The sequence below is a fragment of the Stegastes partitus genome, unplaced genomic scaffold (assembly GCF_000690725.1).
Source record: "Stegastes partitus isolate 25-593 unplaced genomic scaffold, Stegastes_partitus-1.0.2 Scaffold2046, whole genome shotgun sequence".
Taxonomy (NCBI): Eukaryota; Metazoa; Chordata; class Actinopteri; family Pomacentridae; genus Stegastes; species Stegastes partitus.
Window position 1 is genome coordinate 69866 of NW_007579777.1, and position 18117 is coordinate 87982.

The 18117-nt window shown below is 41.2% G+C and overlaps 1 protein-coding gene across 2 annotated transcripts; it reads left to right on the plus strand.

The window, feature by feature from the left end:
• Positions 1 to 11: 11 nt before the first annotated feature.
• qtrt2 (queuine tRNA-ribosyltransferase accessory subunit 2) lies at positions 12 to 17609 on the plus strand. Of its 2 annotated transcripts, none has more exons than XM_008303647.1 (8): positions 12 to 551; positions 636 to 691; positions 4904 to 4980; positions 7204 to 7413; positions 8450 to 8649; positions 12499 to 12668; positions 16313 to 16427; positions 16575 to 17609. In XM_008303647.1, the coding sequence occupies exons 1-8, from the start codon at positions 334 to 336 to the stop codon at positions 16834 to 16836; spliced, it is 1308 nt and encodes a 435-aa protein (XP_008301869.1). In that variant the 5' UTR covers positions 12 to 333; the 3' UTR covers positions 16837 to 17609. The 2 variants fall into 2 exon arrangements, with proteins under 2 accessions (XP_008301869.1, XP_008301870.1); XM_008303648.1 differs by having other exon boundaries at positions 12499 to 12650.
• The last annotated feature ends 508 nt before the right edge of the window (positions 17610 to 18117 follow it).

Sequence of the window (18117 nt, forward strand, 5' to 3'; positions counted from 1 at the left end):
CACGACTTGTAGTTCCCGTTTAGCAGTTTTGCGGGTAAGCTGAAATAATTATTACAACACACATAATTTAAGCAAGCACAACGGCGAACGTGTAGGTTTTCTTAAAACGTATCACTAAAGAGCAAGAAATATATAAAATTGGCGAAAAGCGGACTGAAGCTGTAACACGTGAGTGGCTAGGCTAACTAGCTACGTGGCTAATTCCCATGCTTTTTGGTTACAATCTGCGCTTGTAGCTAACTTTAGCTAACTGTCATTCAAACTTTTAGTGAGTTAGGTGTTGTAGTGTAGTGCGTTGATTCTGTTTAGAGCACTTCGACTGGAGCTATTCGAATGGCCGGCAGCAGGATGCAGCTGGAGCTGTCCCGTGTAGTTCAATGCACAAGTCGGCTGGGTGTCCTGAAGGGACTCGGCAGGACCGGGCAGCGCTCTCTGGAGGTACCGGGGTGTCTGCTCTACACACACTTTGGGACGGTCCCCCACCTCACCCAGGACACGCTGCACACGATGAGCAACCTGCCCTCTGTCACTCAGGTCACTCTGTCCAATATGTAAGCTGTGCCCATCACGAACAGTCCCACACACACTCAACTTTATATCAAATCTAACTCAATCTCCATCATCTCTCCCTCTAGAGCAGAGCACCAGGAAGTGTTGGAGGAGTTTAAGGATGGATTCAGGAAGTTTGCAGGTACACATCTACATTTTGCTGTCTTTTCTTTTAGTGCCATTTATGATACTGATAATCAAACCAAAACCAAAAGACAGAACTGCATTTCAGGAATGTATTATGCTGTTGTCATATAGAGACTGATTGAAAACTTTGTCAATATGAGAGTTAAGAAACCACTTTCTGATGTCATTTGCTTTCTTGTTTTACATTGAAAGTTACTAATTAACTGATGTGACCAATGCAGGTACATTTACCATTTTGGTAATTAGGATGAACATCGCTCAAAATAGTCCAGGGGAGAAAATACTGCAATGTTTTTAAGGGGACATGTCACCTAAAGGCAAAACGTTCAGTTTATCTAGTACTTCAATACTGAAAATTCGATATGTGTGATGATTATTTATCCATCCAAAGACAATTCTGGTTTAATAAAATATGCTTTGTGTGTTATTCATCTACCAGTTCCTGTATTTTGGTAGTTACTTAAGTGGTCACGTTCTGTAATGTATCCAAACACAAGATGATGTCACTGCTGCAAATATCCAGCTTTGAAACAGAAAAATCTCCCTGATACAAAAAAACTTGAAATGAAAGAAGAATACTTTGACTCTATTTAACAAATCAGAAATAATGTTTAACTGTGATGGAACACAGGATTCAACTGTTTAACAAATGATTTAACTGTTGCTGGTTAACTAATTATGTACACAGTACATACAAATATCATTAATGAATGAAGTTACCACTGTGTTGTGTTGCATGCTTAAATGGAATCATATGGATCCTGCTGCAGGTATTTAATGAAGCCAAAAGAAAGACTCCTACGCACTGAATTTACGCTTCTGTTAACACTTTGAGGCCTGTGTGTGTGTGTGTGTGTGTGTGTGTGCGTCCGTCCGCACCTCCATCAACTAAAGGCACAAACTGTATCTTTTGCACTCTTTGTTGTATTTATGGACTGGCACATGGCTGACTGTATGCCGCTGTGCAGAGCTGTTATGATCATCTAATGCTGCTTTTACTAGCATGTAGACATCATGGTGGTATTCACTAAAACTTGTACAGCACAGTTTCTGTGAATGAACTTAACCTGTCAGTTCTGGGCGTGCCCACAGTTGTGATCGGTCAATGGAGGTGCCTCTGCTCAAGAGTAAACAGGTGAAAACAAGAAAAATAGGGAAAAGAAGTTGGGACTTTCAATCAGGACTAAGAGCATTGATTTGACATTAATTACGCTGACACACACTGCTATTCAAATGTATTCATATATGTTCAGGATTGATTGAAGATAATCTATCATCAGGTTTTCAACTAACTTTTGAGAGTCATGTGTTTTATATATATTTATGTGGTCCAGCTATATTTAATCTTTAGATATATACAGCTGTTTTAAACAGTTTGTTTCATTGTATGACTTGACTATGTGCAGCTAAAGGCAGTTTAATGCAAATTATATAGATGGCTGATGGTAATGTGTGGATCTGATACTTGATATTGGTCAACACACTGGACCAAATATGAGAATAAATGATTTGTAAGTCGTTGTCAGTTCTTGCCTGAAACAATATAAAAATGCTTCCACACCATGGGCATGAGGTTGTAAAGCTGAGTTTAGAGTTTGAGAGTATTTCACTATGGGGAATTTATTCTGCAGCAAGAGTTGACATAACAACCGAATACAAAGTTGCGGCAACAATAAATCACTAAACCAATGTTGGAAATGGAAAGTCATACCCAGCAGATATGTGCAAGAGTGCAAATGTACAGATGTGGATTCAGGCACAGTGCTGAATGCGATTTCCTATATCAATAACACATGGAATGAAAGAGACCTGAGGGAGGATGGTGCTGACAGTCCAATATAGCATTAGCTCTCCCATGGAGCTGCCGTGTATGAATGATGTTATAAATAAATCTTCTTGTCCACGTCATCAAGCCAGAGGGAGATTTGAAAAACTAAAAATGTATCCGTTTATTCCAGCTGTAAATTAAAGCCTTGTAACAACATTGTAACAATGAGCCAGTGACGCTGATGTTTTTGAACATTTTCTAAAAATTCTCATCTGCAACTCTACCAGATTTGAAATGAAAGCCACACTTATTGTAGTCATAGTGGCACTGGTTTGTCTTTATGTCACGGTTGGCAGCCTTTTAAAAAATGAATCCTGTTTGGGTTTTGTTTTGTTTTTTTAATAACAGATACAGGGTCCCCCAGGATGGAAGGGGTTAAGAGAAAGAAATAAGTATTGGATTAAACGTGTGCATGTGACTGTAAATATGTTTCACACAGGAGACTTTGTCCTTCCACTTAAATGGACCCTGCTTTCTGCTACGTTCACGCTGTGTCCGCATCCTTAACTGTATTATTGGTCGTCATTTAACACATATCTGCCTCTGTCAGGGGATAAATTGGGATTTGTGAGGAGGGGGAGCCCTTATCCAGTGAGGCTGGGGCTCACACACTGAACAGCAGAAACAGGGATGATTTCTTCAGTAGAAAGTAGTTCTGCATGGAACTGTGCGCATTGTGTTCTGTTGATGCAAACAATAACAGCTCTGCTTCTGGAAAATTGTCTCGGAGCTGAAATTTCTGAATGTTAGTCTTTATTTTTGTACCACAAACTAAATTCTATTACCTTTCATTGTATTGGTGGCATTTCATTTAGATATCTCAAATTAAATCTAACTGTCTAAACAGACTATTCCACAAGGGAGAAGCCAGAGCATGTTCACTTTTGTTTTACTTGCTTTGTATAATAATATGACACCTCACTTATATAGACCTACATCCAAATAACCGTTTTTTATTATCATGATCATTTTCATTAAAATTATAATTCAGGAAACACTGACTTTCCTGCTGTACATAAAAACAGACGTATCTTCGAATTGACTCAGCTAACCAATCTACAGTAACTTATGGGCTGAGTATAATAAATTGTTTCCATAGGCTGACTCCATGTTGCCTTATCTTGTATGTATTTAAGTGATAAGATCAGTTCATGTGTGCAAGTACTGCCACTACTGCAAATGTTATTGCATATAAGCAGCAAAACTGAAAACTCTCCATAATAATCCACTCTATATGCATGAAAAACTTGTGCAGAGGAAGTAATATTTGCTGAAAATATATATGTATCAACAACTGTGATGGTGCTGGATTGGTCCTGAGCTCGATTTAGCGATTTAGCAGCTCAACTGTTCTCCTGCAAAAGTGTTCAAATTAGTAAGCCTACTTACGATGACAATGAAAGAACAATGAAGTCGCCGGTAAACTGTGCACAGCCCTTCTCTCCATTTTTATCTATCCTGCAGCTGTGTCATGCTACACGGTCAAAGAAACAAAGGCAACTTTCTCCATTCGTTTGCTCAGTGCGACGCTGTGTCTGAAAGCTGATTTCAAGTTAGTTTGTCATGCCATGATACCGAAGGAGATGAGCCTGAGCTCCAGTGCGGTGTGATATGAATTTAAGGAGGTGCGGAGTTCAGCTCCGGCGGGCTCTGGCCCAAGTCAACCCTTGGCCTCTCTCATTGGCAGAACAACGAGTAAAATCTCACCTGAATCACTCATTTCCAAGTCGGAGGCTGTAGAGGAGGAAAGGGGCTGTTTGTTGAACTAACGGAATTAACCTTGTTGCTGTTCTGCCCCAATGTGGTTGTCATTTAATCCTTTGCAGGAGTCTTCTTTGAATAACAACCACACCAGAGGAACCTGAGCTAACCTGAAAGGCTGAATGTAGAGTTCAATATTGAAAAGCTGATTAACTCTGTGAGCTTGACTTAAAAGTAGCTTTGCTCTCTGTAATGTTTAAACAAATTCCCTAGAAGAGAGATATCATTTGCTTTGTTGTACAACAGTGGCACTAAACTTTACTCTGCCTCGGGCGACCAGATTTGAAATTAGAAATGTAATCACAGTAGTGTCACTTGTTGCAAACTGTCAGGGGATTACTACAGAGCTGTCTCCAAAGCCCCAGGAGGGAAGAGCAGTGATTGAATTATTACAATTAATGACAGAATTTGCTGCCATTAGGTCTTTGTTTTCTCACCTTTTGATCCTGTGCTGCAGCTGGGTTTGCTGATAAGGCAACACCTCAGCTCTCTCTCCAGACTCATGCTGTCACAAAGCTCCTCGCTCGGGCACCTTGCTTCGTGCTCGGCCCTCGCTGACTCTAAACTCTTTGCCAGGCTTTGTTCTCTGTGAGTGACGCAGTGTTTTCTGCTTTTCAGGTCTTCACGACACTGTGTTGTACTGCTCGCTTCACGACCCTGCGATGCTCTGCCCGACAGGTTACACAACCAACAAGGTGAGAACGGGGCTTCTGCATAGCGGGTAAAGCAGCACCAAGTAGCACTGACCTTCAGTCAGACATTGGGGGGAGATAATTGTTTCTGCTGCAGGTGTTTATTCAAGACAAAGAATCTGACAGCTGCAGGCAGCAAACAGCACATCAGTAGGTCTATTAGTGTTTCTGGAAAATAAATCCTTAATTACATTTAGTGACACCGGAATGGTATTTTTTTATGTTTTAGGCATTAATCTAGCATGAGAGCTGCCTGAGTCACATTAATAGCTGTAGTTTGACCCGTGGGTGGCGTAATGTTATCTGGACACAAGCCGGGGCTCGATCACCTCTAGCTGGGTGATGGTGAAAAAGAGCCGATACACCAATGACCCCAAGAAGAAACATCAAGAAGATGTACTGCATGTTTAAAGAAGTGTGATACATGGCCTACAATAGTGAAAGAAGCTCAATACACGAAAGTTGATTTGTGAGGTTGCAGAGCTCTGTTCACCTCTGCTGACTAAAAACACACAAACTGAGGCTTTTGAATGCCGCAGCTTTCATTCTGGACCGAAATGTGCAGAAATGTGAAGAAAAGCTTCGTTCACTGTGAAAAGTAACCTCAGCGCCTGTAACACATCCATGTGTCTTGTGAAGCGCAACAACATATTCACCCCTGATGTGTCACGTTAACCTCCTCTTTGTCACATTGGTTTTGAGGATCAGGAAGAAACCAGATCTACAGAACAAACCCAAAGCTTTGGAACCAACCACAATCTTTATTTGAGAGGTGTCACACAGGCATGTTTTCCTGAACAAGCAGAAATAACGTGAAAATAAACAGGAAATACCAACTGACAGATCTGTTAATTGGGTTCACAAAAAGAAGGCTATGGTGCATTTAGCCTATTTTCTGTTGTATATTAAGGGCGAACCAACCCGCCAGACAACAAGTGGTTGCATTCTAGCAAAGCATCCCCTGAAAATTTAGTTTTTCCTGACCACCAGTGGTTGCATTTCTCATTGTGCTGCTGTGAAGAACATTTGCACTCCAGGACATCACTGTTGAGTGTAGGTTATGGGTACCAAAGGTTTCTGACCACAGCACAAAGGTGAAAAGTTGAAACTTAAGTGGAGATATTTCACTTTTATCATATTCTATCCAAATGAGTGGTTCACTTGTACAGAGACAGGATCCTTTAATGACTTGTGCAATAGGTATCAAGCTATAGGTGCATATATTTTACTTCTGTTTTATATGTGGGTCATTCTGCCTCAATTCGCCGAATGCCCCCACACCGGATCATCTCCAATTTGACAGATTTTTCTTTTTCTTTTTTGCAATATTGATGAGCTGATGAGGTGTAAAATCTGGAGTCATGGGTAACACTGGTTTTGGAGTTTTTAAAGAAGAGGGAGTCATGTTGAGTTTTGCGCCGTTTTCTTCGTGCCAATCTGTGGAGCAATGTTTGAAGTGGCGTAACTTGAGAAATAATGTAGCTTGAGTCGTGAAATTTTGCAGGCTTATTGATATGTACACATAGTCTTCAATGGTAAAACCATGCTTTGATAAAATAATACAAACCAAATATATGATGGTGCAAACGTGGTCATTTGTTTGATATTCCACCAAACATAAAATCTTTCTTTTTCACTATGAGAGGCTTTTCCCCTGTGATTGGCACCAATAGAAGCTTTAAAATGTAGAGTATGAGGAATACTTTATGAGGAAAAAATCAAAAGTCATATAATATTGTTACTGGGCTGAAAAAAAGTATGGTTTCCCAACTCATAGTCCTTCAAATACTTTTATGAAAAATGGTACCATAAGCAATCACGTGTATGTTTTTGATTTCTTTATATAGATCAACTTTTGACTCAAAAACTAATGTTGCCTATGACCCCAGATTCGACACATTTTACTTTATAACATATGCATGCACAGAAAATATGACAAAAAAAGAAACGGTCCTGCGTGAACTTTTTTTTTCATTTTGGTAAATTGAGGTGGAATGACCCACATTGATCATCTCATCAGATTAAGGTACATTTCTTCATACAGTTCATTCACATGACAATTGCCATTCAAGTCTTACGTAGTTCGAGAGTTTTCTTGTAGCTTTTTCTGTGTGAAAACTTTGAAAGAAATGTTCATTCTGAGCACAAACTCCCTTTTTTGCCAGTGTCAAAAGGTTAACGGACAAATGTCTCCTCAGATGAAAAATGTCTTCCTGTTGTCATCAGACAGTGTCGGTGTGGGGCAGCGGTGGGCGGATGGAGCTCACAGTGGCCAAGTTCATGGCTCTCCAGAAGAGCGTGCAGCCCGACTGGTACCAGAGCATGGCGGACGGAGAGACCTGGCAGAACAGCACGTCTCGGAAAAGGGTTCGAAAGTCAGTGGATCGAACTCTCGCTCACTTGGATGAGTGTCTGCTGGTGCACCAGAAATCACAGGTACAAACACATTAGGCACGCGCTGCTTTTCTCTTACCGCCTCTAAACTCTACCTTTGTGAATCTGTCATGCACAGCACTAGCACACGAGACAAAGATGGATGTTTGGTAGTTTTTGCGGTCACAGGGTCCACAGTGTAGCTGCGGCGCGGCTGGAAACATAGTGAGATGGGACGAATACATTATCAGTGGGTCCATACTTTATCAGCAGGGGTGTAAGGGAGCGGCATCAAGCATGGCTAATGAAATAGTCTGGTTTCCTTTCTTTTAAATGCAGTCAAACGCTACCTCATTTCATGATAGAGAGAACAGATTGAAAAAGATTCAAATGAGGGGAACAGCAGAGGTGCCATGAGTGGTTAAACGACACCTTTATTCAGTTACGCTTCAGAGGAGATAATGTTATTTAACCGCACCGCTTTAGCCCGAGGATATCAACAGCTTCATTTATTGCCAGGACTTTGTATTTTCTTTGTTTGCATTTGTTACTTCCACTTTTGTGTGTCTTTTCACCATTTTTTTTATGTGATTGTTTCTGTTTTTCACCTGTTTCTTTGTTAAACGCTGTAGTTATTTGCTGTTTTATTTCCTGAATGCAAACCAAGTGCTTCTTGCGGAAATAAATGTAATGTGTGGAATCACGTCGAGCACGGAGAACTGACAGCGTGCTGAAAGTAATTCTCCATCAGCGTCGTACACAGTGAGCTGCTTGATTGCTACGACGTTCCCCAGCCCCCCGCTGTGTCTTTCATCCTCGTGATGTGCCGTCAACTTCATGTCGAGTCATCAGATTCCAGATGGGCTGTTTCGAGAATAAGACCCTTTATTTATATATTTACTTATACACTTGATTAAAAATCCGCTTTGCCGCCACACATCTCATCACGCACCGGGTGCGGTTATGAATTTGTGGCTTTTATTTTTCAACTTCTGTGTTTCAGCTTCCCTTCACTCCTTTTCCGTCCACTTGCTCCTCCTTTGATGTTTCAGGAGTTTTTTTGTCAGTTGTTAATCATGAAACTGTCTGTCGTTGCCAGGAGTTGGACGGAGTAGAGGTGTTCGGGGTGGTGGAGGGAGGAGACATCTTGGAAGAGAGGGTACGCTCAGCCAGAGAGACAGCCAAGAGGCCCGTGGCAGGATTCTGCCTGGACGGTCTCCAGACGGGCTCCATGGATCAGAGCCTGAGGACTCAGCTCATCGCTGCTGTGAACAAGGAGCTACCTGAGGACAAACCCAGGTTTGCCTGCTTATGATGGTGTAAAATGTGAAGTGATTACAGTTCTAAGTGTTTTTTTTTCCCCCTCAGAGTAATCATGCCTTCTTTTTTAGAATTTAATTGAAAAGCAGTCACCGAAGACAGTTAGTCATCTAGAACAAACAGAAAGAGCAGTAGTGACGGCTAAACAAAGGAACAGTACTGTCTAAGCTGCTGTTTTCCTTTGGTGACATTACTAAAAGCTGCGTAACATAAAGGCGAGCTGTTTGTTTATCGACCAGCTTAAGATCTGCCTGTTGATGCTCTGTATTTTGCTGCAGGGCTACAACTAATCATTGTTTTCAGCCCCAATTAAGCTTTTGATTTTGACTGATACGACGCTCCACACCATTTTGAAGAGATGTTTACTTCAGGCTGCCAGCAACAATTATTTTCACTATTGATCTGTCGATAATTTTCTCAGTTAATTGTTTGGTTTATAAAACATCAGAAAATCCAAAGGGATCTATTAAAATGTCTTGTTTTCTTAAATATATTAAACTTACAATGATATAAAACAGAAAAAGGCAGTAAAACGCCATACTAATACCAGTGACATTTTTGTTTGAAACGTGGCTCAAATGATTTAAAAATTTGTTTCCAAATCATTTTCCGTTGCTCATCTAATCGATGAATTTACCGATTGTTACAATTCTGATTTAATTGATGATGTAAAATGGAAGAAAGCGAACAACTACCTGCACTATTTGTCAAACTCTAACAAGGAGATGCTCGATGTTACCACAGTGTCATTCATTAAGTCTTTTCAGCTGATAGATAAATAAACTATTAATTTATTTGATTTCTATCTGCTTTGTTTTCGTCGCCGTTTGTGTGCAAAACAGTGTGATTCAGAGGCTGAGCAGGCGCAGTTGGTGGATTCTACTCAATCAATTAATTCTCCTGCTTGATTGATTATAAGTGAAAACCCTGCTGGGTCTTCGTGCTCCCCGACCACATCCGCAGTCTGTCAGCAGTCATTATCTCAGCTCGACCTGAAAACACAAGTGTCAGTTAGTTTGTATCCATTTTACCTCTTTTCATTGCATTTCTCCAATTCTTTGCAATGCCTGATTTCTTTTTAATTTACTTGCATTTTTTTCACATTTGAAATCCAAAATCTAAATTGCAGTTTAAATTGAAAAACGAAGGAGACAGAATATTATTTTGTTATGGAGAAATGGGTTTCTCCCTCACTGATAGCAGTGAGAGCAGACGATACAGTCTCTAGCACCGAGCTCACACTATATAAAGATAAACATTACCGATTTTAAATCGTCTGACAACCATGTAGTTAGTTGGTTTCCTTCATTTTATATTTTTGATTGAATCGAAGCTGAAACCATTCGTCAATTTTGCAAGAAACAGAAACTCGTCAAGTCAGTTTTATTTGTGTCGCACTAACGGGTGCACAAATCAATGCTTTTGCTTCCATGTTTTACTATAAATCTTTACATCAAAATAAGTTTTAGAATAAGCTTTATCTACACCAGAATTCAGTATATCTCAAATAGGCTATATATAAATAAAATGGGACCTACAACTCCAATAGACATGACAATTTACCAGTATTACCTGAATGTCTCACATGCAGGCTACAGTAGGCGCTACCCAGGCAGGCGTGCACAGAGAAGCCTCTAGTCTCCGCTCAGTTACTGCAGCGCACATAATTCAGACAGCTGTGTGACCAAAAACTACTTTGAAAAGAGTGAAAATACAGATCTTCTCAAGTCAAGAAATTTCATCTGCATTGGTGGTTGTATGCATGAGTGAAATATTGCGGTTGATCGTGTTAATTTAAGTGTGGAAAGCCAAAATCGTGATTGTTATTTGATTCATTGTGCAGCCGTTGTAGCACATTTCATACACAGGTAAACTCGATGTCCATCCATCCATCCATCCATCATCTATACACCACTGAATCCTCACTGGGGTCATGGGGGGCTGGAGCCTATCCCAGCTGACTTAGGGTGAAGGCAGGGGACACCCTGGACAGGTCACCAGTCTATCACAGGGCTACACTTAGAGACAGACAACCAAGCACACTCACATTCACACCTACAGACAATTTAGAATCACCAATTAACCTCAACATGTTTTTGGATTGTGTGGGAGGAAGCTGGAGGACAGTTAAGATAGGATAAGATAAGATATGATAAACTTTATTTGTCACATACACAATTGTACACAGTACAATGCGTAGTGAAATGTCCTTGGACCCGGAGAGAACCCACGCTGCACGGAGATCATGCAAAACTCCACACAGAAAGATCCCGGGTGTCCTCACCGGTACGCGAACCGGTGACCTTCTTGCTGCGAGGCAACGGTGCTCATCACTGACGCAGCCCTAAACTCAATGTGCTTTACATTAAAACCTAGAAAAACATTTTACAGATAAGACAGAAAACCTGTACTTTCATATAAATACACCCATACAACATGCACACACATGCAGAAAAAACCCAGTTTATCTCTATTGCAGCATTCACACGTGAATTACAGGCACATGCACACACTAACTACCAGGCCTGAGAGGAAAGAAATGTTTTAAGACTGCTTTTAAAAGAAGATACAGGTGCAGGAGATCTCAGGTCATCAGGCAGTTTGTTCAGAGAATAATGCCGTAGAGACAAAATGCCCCTTCGCCTGATTTCACCTTAATTCCTGGTACATTCAGGAGAAACATGAAGATGATCTGGGGACCTGAGTGGGCTGTAACCAGTGAGCAGGTGGAAAATATATTTGGAAGGCACATCTTCTAAGGTTTAGTAAACAAGCAGTAATAATTTCAGATCATTTGTATGCTATACCCACAGCCTGTTGGGTGTTTTCAGGTGTAATTTGTTGATAGTTTAGTAGATATTTTAATAGGCAGGTCATCATCCTCTGGTTGTAGTTTCTGAAATGTGAGGATTTGCTGTTTTTCTTTTTGTTTATTTGCTTTACATCATCACAATGTGGGTTTTGTACTGTTGGTTGGTCACCTTGGACTTTGTGAGCTTGAGGAAGGGATTTTTTTTTGTAACTTTTGGACACTGATTGAAAATGAACATCAGTTGGAGTCCCACACAGAATGCTGCAAGCAGATTACCACATTATGATAAAACAGAAACTTTGACATTAAGCTTATTTAGCAGCTTGTAGTCCAGTGGAAGGGGTTGTATGATATAAATTAGTTCCTTTGAAGATCTTAAAAACTGCCTTCATTACTCTGCAGCGCACTGGCCGGGAACAGTCTCTCTCTTTTTGTTATAAGACGAAGGACAAACTTCCTCCAGAAGTTGTTGGTTCTCCAAACTAAATCGACTTTTGAAAGACTTCTCTCTGGACACTCCTCTTCTGGAGATAATGGAGGAGCTCTGCTTGCGGCTGCGAGGTTGAGAGAGCGGAGCTGTGAGGCGCAGCAGTCTGTAACCCAGAGCTCCCTGAGAGCTTTACTAAGTTTGCTTTTGAACAGGCTCATCTCGAATACCGTGGGGTACCATCCCCGCTGGTTGCCCTGGCTGTTTGGGGAGGCATCTTCCCACTGGAAAGTGGAGAGGAGTCATTATCGAATGCTAAATTGGGCTTGACCTTGACGCCTGCAGGCAGAGAGTCAGAGGAGCCTGTCAGCTGAAAGCCCGCGAAAAGTGTACGCACCATCACTCGTGGGTGCTCGTTGTTGATTGAGAGAAGACTGCTGCTGGTGTTTGTGTGTGCCTCTCGTCTGGTAGTAATGGGTTGTAGGCATGTCACATTCATGTTTACGATTTTTTCAATGCTTTCTCTAGCGAGTCCTGCTGTTCCAGTGTGTATATTTATTGACTGTGTTTGTTTGTGTGCGTCTCTCAGGCTGCTGCAGGGTGTCGGGCGACCTGATGAGGTGCTGGCATGCATTGAAGCCGGGGTGGACCTGTTCGAGAGTTTTTTCCCTTTCCAGGTGACGGAGCGCGGCTGTGCCCTTTGCTTCAGCTTTGACATCTCCCCGGACCCGGAGCGCGCAGGTAGAGCGCCCCCTGCAGGTGATGGTGAAGAGCTGTGCTCAAAAATAGTTAGGATTTTTTTGGGACCTTACAATTATCAGCTGAAGGTACAAAAGTTTAATAGAAAGTTTAGCTTCCTTAGCAGTTGCAGTTCACATTGATCTATTCATTCAAACTCCATTAATAAAACAGTTTATTCCAGCGTTAATCATTAAAGTCTTTGCTTTCCACTTGTACACCAGCATGATTTTAATGTTGCATGTAGCGTATCAGCAGGTATAGATCAGGCTTGGTAACTTTCCGCTGCTTTAGCATTCCCATCTGATTTACATCAGCCTCTATTACAAATGCATTATTTCATACTCTGCAGCACCCACGTTTTTCCTGAGAAAACAGATTTCTTGTACTTATTAAGCCGTAACCTGTACCTGTCATTCCATGTTCAGACATGCAGCATTTAAACCAAAGGACACCCGAGGATTAATTTCAAATATAAAAGGGGACAAAGGGGGGGGCACAATGAGACATTTTAGAATTTGGCAGCATTTATTTTTACAATCCTGCTCTTGTAAAAGCAAATGACCTTTCAGGTAAAAACTACCTTGCCCAAAGCCACAAAATGACATTTTTAAATGCACGTGCGATAAAAGAAATTACCCCCCAAAAAGATGGAAAGCATTCCACTGTAAGAGCTTGCAGTTTGTGCCTAAAGCAAACTGACATGTCACTGTGTAATTTAGAAGTTTGGGTAGGGGGTCTAGATTACAAAGACCCCTGAATGAAATGTGATTTCTGTGCATGAAAGCCGTATGGACAGCACAATGAGAAAAGACTGAAGGGTATAAATATGGTGGGATGTCATGCACAGAGAAGTAATAATGTCAGTGTTTTAGAAAGAAGGGAAAGGGCCACTTTGATGGTTTTAATGCAGTTAACTGATAAAATCGAACCAATAATTAGCACAGCAGGATTTGTTAATTTCTATGAGGAACCTGCGATGTTGAATTTAAAAGGCATGCAGAGTTTATGCTCCTGGTTCTTACACAAATGTAGAGGGGGCATTCGTCTCCCACTGCTGCCCTGAGAGTTACAACATGTTTAATCAGACTTTAATGGTTCAGTGCAGAGTGCTGTCACCAAATGAACAACCCTTCATCTAGTTTCAATTTGGCGAGCAACAAGGGCACGTCTGACAGCTGCTCGAGCCTGTTCACTTAATGAATGGGAAACAAGTGTGTGTCTGCGTGTGGATGTGGTGATCATGTCACCCTGCAGATGAGGCATTTATTTTGCATTAACATCAGACGTGCTTATAATGGATGGTGAAATTATGTATGTTGTGTGTGTGTGTGTGTAAAGTAGCTGGTGTGCACTTTGGAGTCCCAGATCAGTTAAATAATTGGTTGGAGAGAAATACAGGTGGTGAAATAAAATCAATGGTGTGTCTCTTAGCAGCTGCAGCACGGTAACAATTAAGTCTGAGTTCCTGATCTTGATTGTGGTCCCAAGTGAAGAGTTAAAGAAGAGTTATGAGAAGAGCTGTGGGAAGCTGTGCCGCCTATTTGAGGAATTTTTGCCTAAAAGTAAAGTAAAGTGTATTGTCCCTGAGCGGAAATTTGTCATTAAAAAACACATAAGGAAACATTTGACCATACATTTAGCAATGACAACACCATAGATTAGTACAGAAACTGCTTGCTTTGTGCTAATTAAAAAGTTGCACCAAACTCGTCTGACAGAGTGAAGTTTGGTATCTGGCAGCATCCAGTGTCAGACAGCACTAATCGATTCTGCACAGGGAGCGTAATGGAGTTCAGTGGAGGTGAGAGCAGTGATGGTGTCCAACTCAAAGAGAAATTCTAATTCCCCTTACGGCCAATTACAAAGCTCCGCGGGATGTGCGTGTCAACGCCCCCACTTCCCAGTTATGGTCCTTTTTGACATGTCAGATCATATGCTAATTCACTCCTTTCCCCGTCCCTTCCCTCATTCTTACCCCCTTGGAGAATTCCTCTGTTGCACTTTCTTCCACTTCTTAAAACTTTTTTCATTTATCAACCAATGTTTTTTTTTCCTCTCTCTTCACTAAAACAAAGCAACTACATATCTGACATAGACATAGAGCTGGATGAACGACCCTAAATCACATTTTTGATAGATTTAAAAATTTAAATTTGCCTCCGGATGTGAATTTAACCCATAAAAATGTTTCAAACATATCAAAGTTTCTTATTTATTTATTTTTTGCATGTAAAAAATGCCTTTGTTTTTTAAAATGGCATAGATGTAACTCGCTGCAGCTTGAGCACACCAACTCACGTACAACTCTGCTTGTATACTATAAATTATGAAGAAAAATGACACGGAAAGCTGCATCTTGCAATTCCATGAAATTAGGTTTGTTCAGTATAAAACCTCAGAAGTCTGAATCCATGTTTTTGAGACTCATTAGTGCCCTTAACTTTGAAGTTGGAAATGCTCAGCCATGGCCAGACTACTTATTTTGTTCATCATATGACTTCCAGCATATAAAAAAACACCATATGGGCATGTTAACAAAGCAAAACACTTGATTTTCACCATGTTTTTTTTTTTTTTTTTAAATTAATTAAGCAAGCTCATTAATTCAAATAAACTCCCTGGAGCCCCTTTTGCAAAATTACATCAACTTAAAAGCCAACAATAATATTTATCTTATTAGTAACACCCCTTAACCATTACTGAACATTTACTATTTAAAATAACAAACACAGATATCCAGTGTGAATCAATTTATTTCAATCGTGACATAGAGGATGGTTGATTGGCCAGCGAGCATCGTTTGTCAGGCTGGATTTTGTTGGCAGGGCTTTCTTCTTTTGGTTTTCTAAAAGCTCTATGAGGTCTATAATAGCGGTTAGTACTTGTCCAAAAGGCATAGAATGAAGGTTTCCATCTGTCTGTGTCACAGTTTGAATAAGCAGCCTTCCATCTTCAATCTCTTTCTTCTCAGCTTCGGTTTCTGTTGTGCTTTTGTAGTGCAAAATCTGTCTTGTGCACAAGTTTCTTCTGCCTCCTTTACATTTTATTAGCTTTGGTCAAGCCTCATTTTTCCCGTTTTGTTCTTCGGTTTATCACCCACCCCCGTTAAGCTCCATACAGACCCCGTGATAATTTCTTTTTTCCGTTTTGTTTATACACTTTGTTGCTCTCTGCTTCACCTCTTTCAGTTCCCACTAAACCCATTTTGCTTCTCTGTTGCCTTTTAATCTTTGTTTGTGATCATATGCTTTGCAATGGATGCTCTCTTCCTTTTTTCTCTTCCTCCCTCCCTTTTTTGTTCATTTTCCTCACATCCCTTGTGTCTGCAGCTAGCCAGATAGCCTGTCCCCCTGTGAACAACCGTTTTATTAAAGACAGCACTTCCTCAGCTCAACTTATATTCTCCAATCATATTAAATTAAGGGAAGTCACCTTACAGTGAACTCCCATCTGTGGAAGACAGACGTTGATATTCAGAACATAGCTGGTAAGTAATTATATTAAAATGGCGGCAGGAATATAGAACACAGCAGGGGTCAAACTACAGTATGTGTTTGTTTTTTTTGCTGCTGGTTGTGCGTACAGACTTATTCTCTGCCAAAGGATGAGATCATGGTATGAATGTGCAGAGATTAATGATATGCATGAATGAATTTTGGCAGTGCTGGAGCTGGGCGAAGAGAAGGACACAGCGGGGGACACAAAGCAGAATGGAGATCTTAATCATGATGATCAAACACAGATGACATCTTTTGAGATCAATCTAAAAGACAGGAGGTTTGTAGCAGCTATTGTGAGCTCCCAGAGGGTTTTTAAGCAGACGTGCCTTATTAATATTTGATTTCATATGTTGGTCGAACATTTGATTTCCATTTACACTGCCTCTTCATCAATTTTTAAATTTTCTTTTCAACTTCTGTACAGGTACCAGGACGACTTCAGGCCCCTGGTGGAGGGGTGTGGCTGCTACTGCTGTCAGAACCACCAGAGGGCGTACCTGCACCACCTGCTGGTGACCAATGAGCTTCTGGCTGGAGTCCTCCTCATGATCCACAACACCTCCCACTATCACGGCTTCTTCGCCGCCCTAAGAGAAGCTCTGGCCGAAGACAAACTGGACCTCCTCAAGAGACGGGTACTCAGGGATGGAGCCCGGCAGACGGAAAGAAAGGAACAAGATGGATAAATGAGAGAGATAGTTGAGGGATTGATCCGAGGGAATGGCGGGGGAGGGCTCTTCTTAACTGGAGTGGCATGGCCAGAGGCAATCATGAGCATTATCTTCCTCTGTCAAGTTGAGTCACAGGCTGAACTGTGATACTGGAGAGACCTTGAGAATGACTCACTTCATGTACTGCTAATGCCATGTGTCTGGTTAAAAGAGGAGGATAAAAGGATGAACAGAGCGGATAGAGAGGACCGTTTGATGTTTGTGCCCAGTGTCACATCAGGAGGACCACTGCCTTTAACGCGTGTGTTGATCTGAGCAGATAGCCAGGAGGCAGAGTGAGGGTTGGGCGGCTGGAGAGAAAAAAAATAAAGAACAGGATGAGAAGTCAGGAGGTATTTGCATAAAAGTAAAACCATGCAGATGGATGGCTGTGAACTATTGATGATGGCTGAATCCCAGTTGTGACCTGATCACAGGTCAGTGGTTGACTAATGTCCTTTAAACTCATTGACGGAGGAGCGCACACCAGAAGGAGAACCGATGAGGGTGATCAATCTCTACAAAGAAAAAAAAAAACCTTCCTAAATGCCACTTTTGTCCCCCCCCCCTTTTTTTATTTTTTATTTTTTAACATGAAATAGGTGATGTGTTAAATCAGATTTCTCAGAGATTGTGTTTTGCTTTTTGTCATTTCATACTTTATGGATCTGCCCTCTTTGTGCTTCAAGAATATTTTTTAATGTTCCACTTGGATACCTCCATTAAAACGAGCTTCTCACATACATGTCGATAGACTTCGTGTAGCCTTCAGTGTCACCGACTAACCATGTTGAGATTGTGCACTGCATTAGCGAAATCCAGAGAGTTTTGAGCTGACGGCTTCGCCATTCCTGCTGCTGAGAAAGGATAAAGATCAGATAAAGATATAGGTCTCTGCTGCCTCCCATGCAGTGATGGAGGGAGGCTTTTTGAAGGTGAGGGGATATAATTGACTGCCAGACTGTACAGATGTCTGTGGGGGACAGCGGACAGAATGAGTGTGTGACAGATTTATGGAACAGCAGTGAGGATTTATTTATTTTATTTTTTTAACATACCACGGGTTACCTTAAATGCATGGAGCACTGTAAAGAAGCAGGTTGCTGTCACCAATAGGTGGGCGGTGTGCATCAATGTTTGAGGAGCAAAGGCATGAAAGGGGTTGGAAAAGATGAAAAGATGGAACTTTATTAATGCCGGTGGGGAAAGTGGGGGAGAGCTAAAACAAGCAGTGACCTCTAGACTGTTTATTTTAAG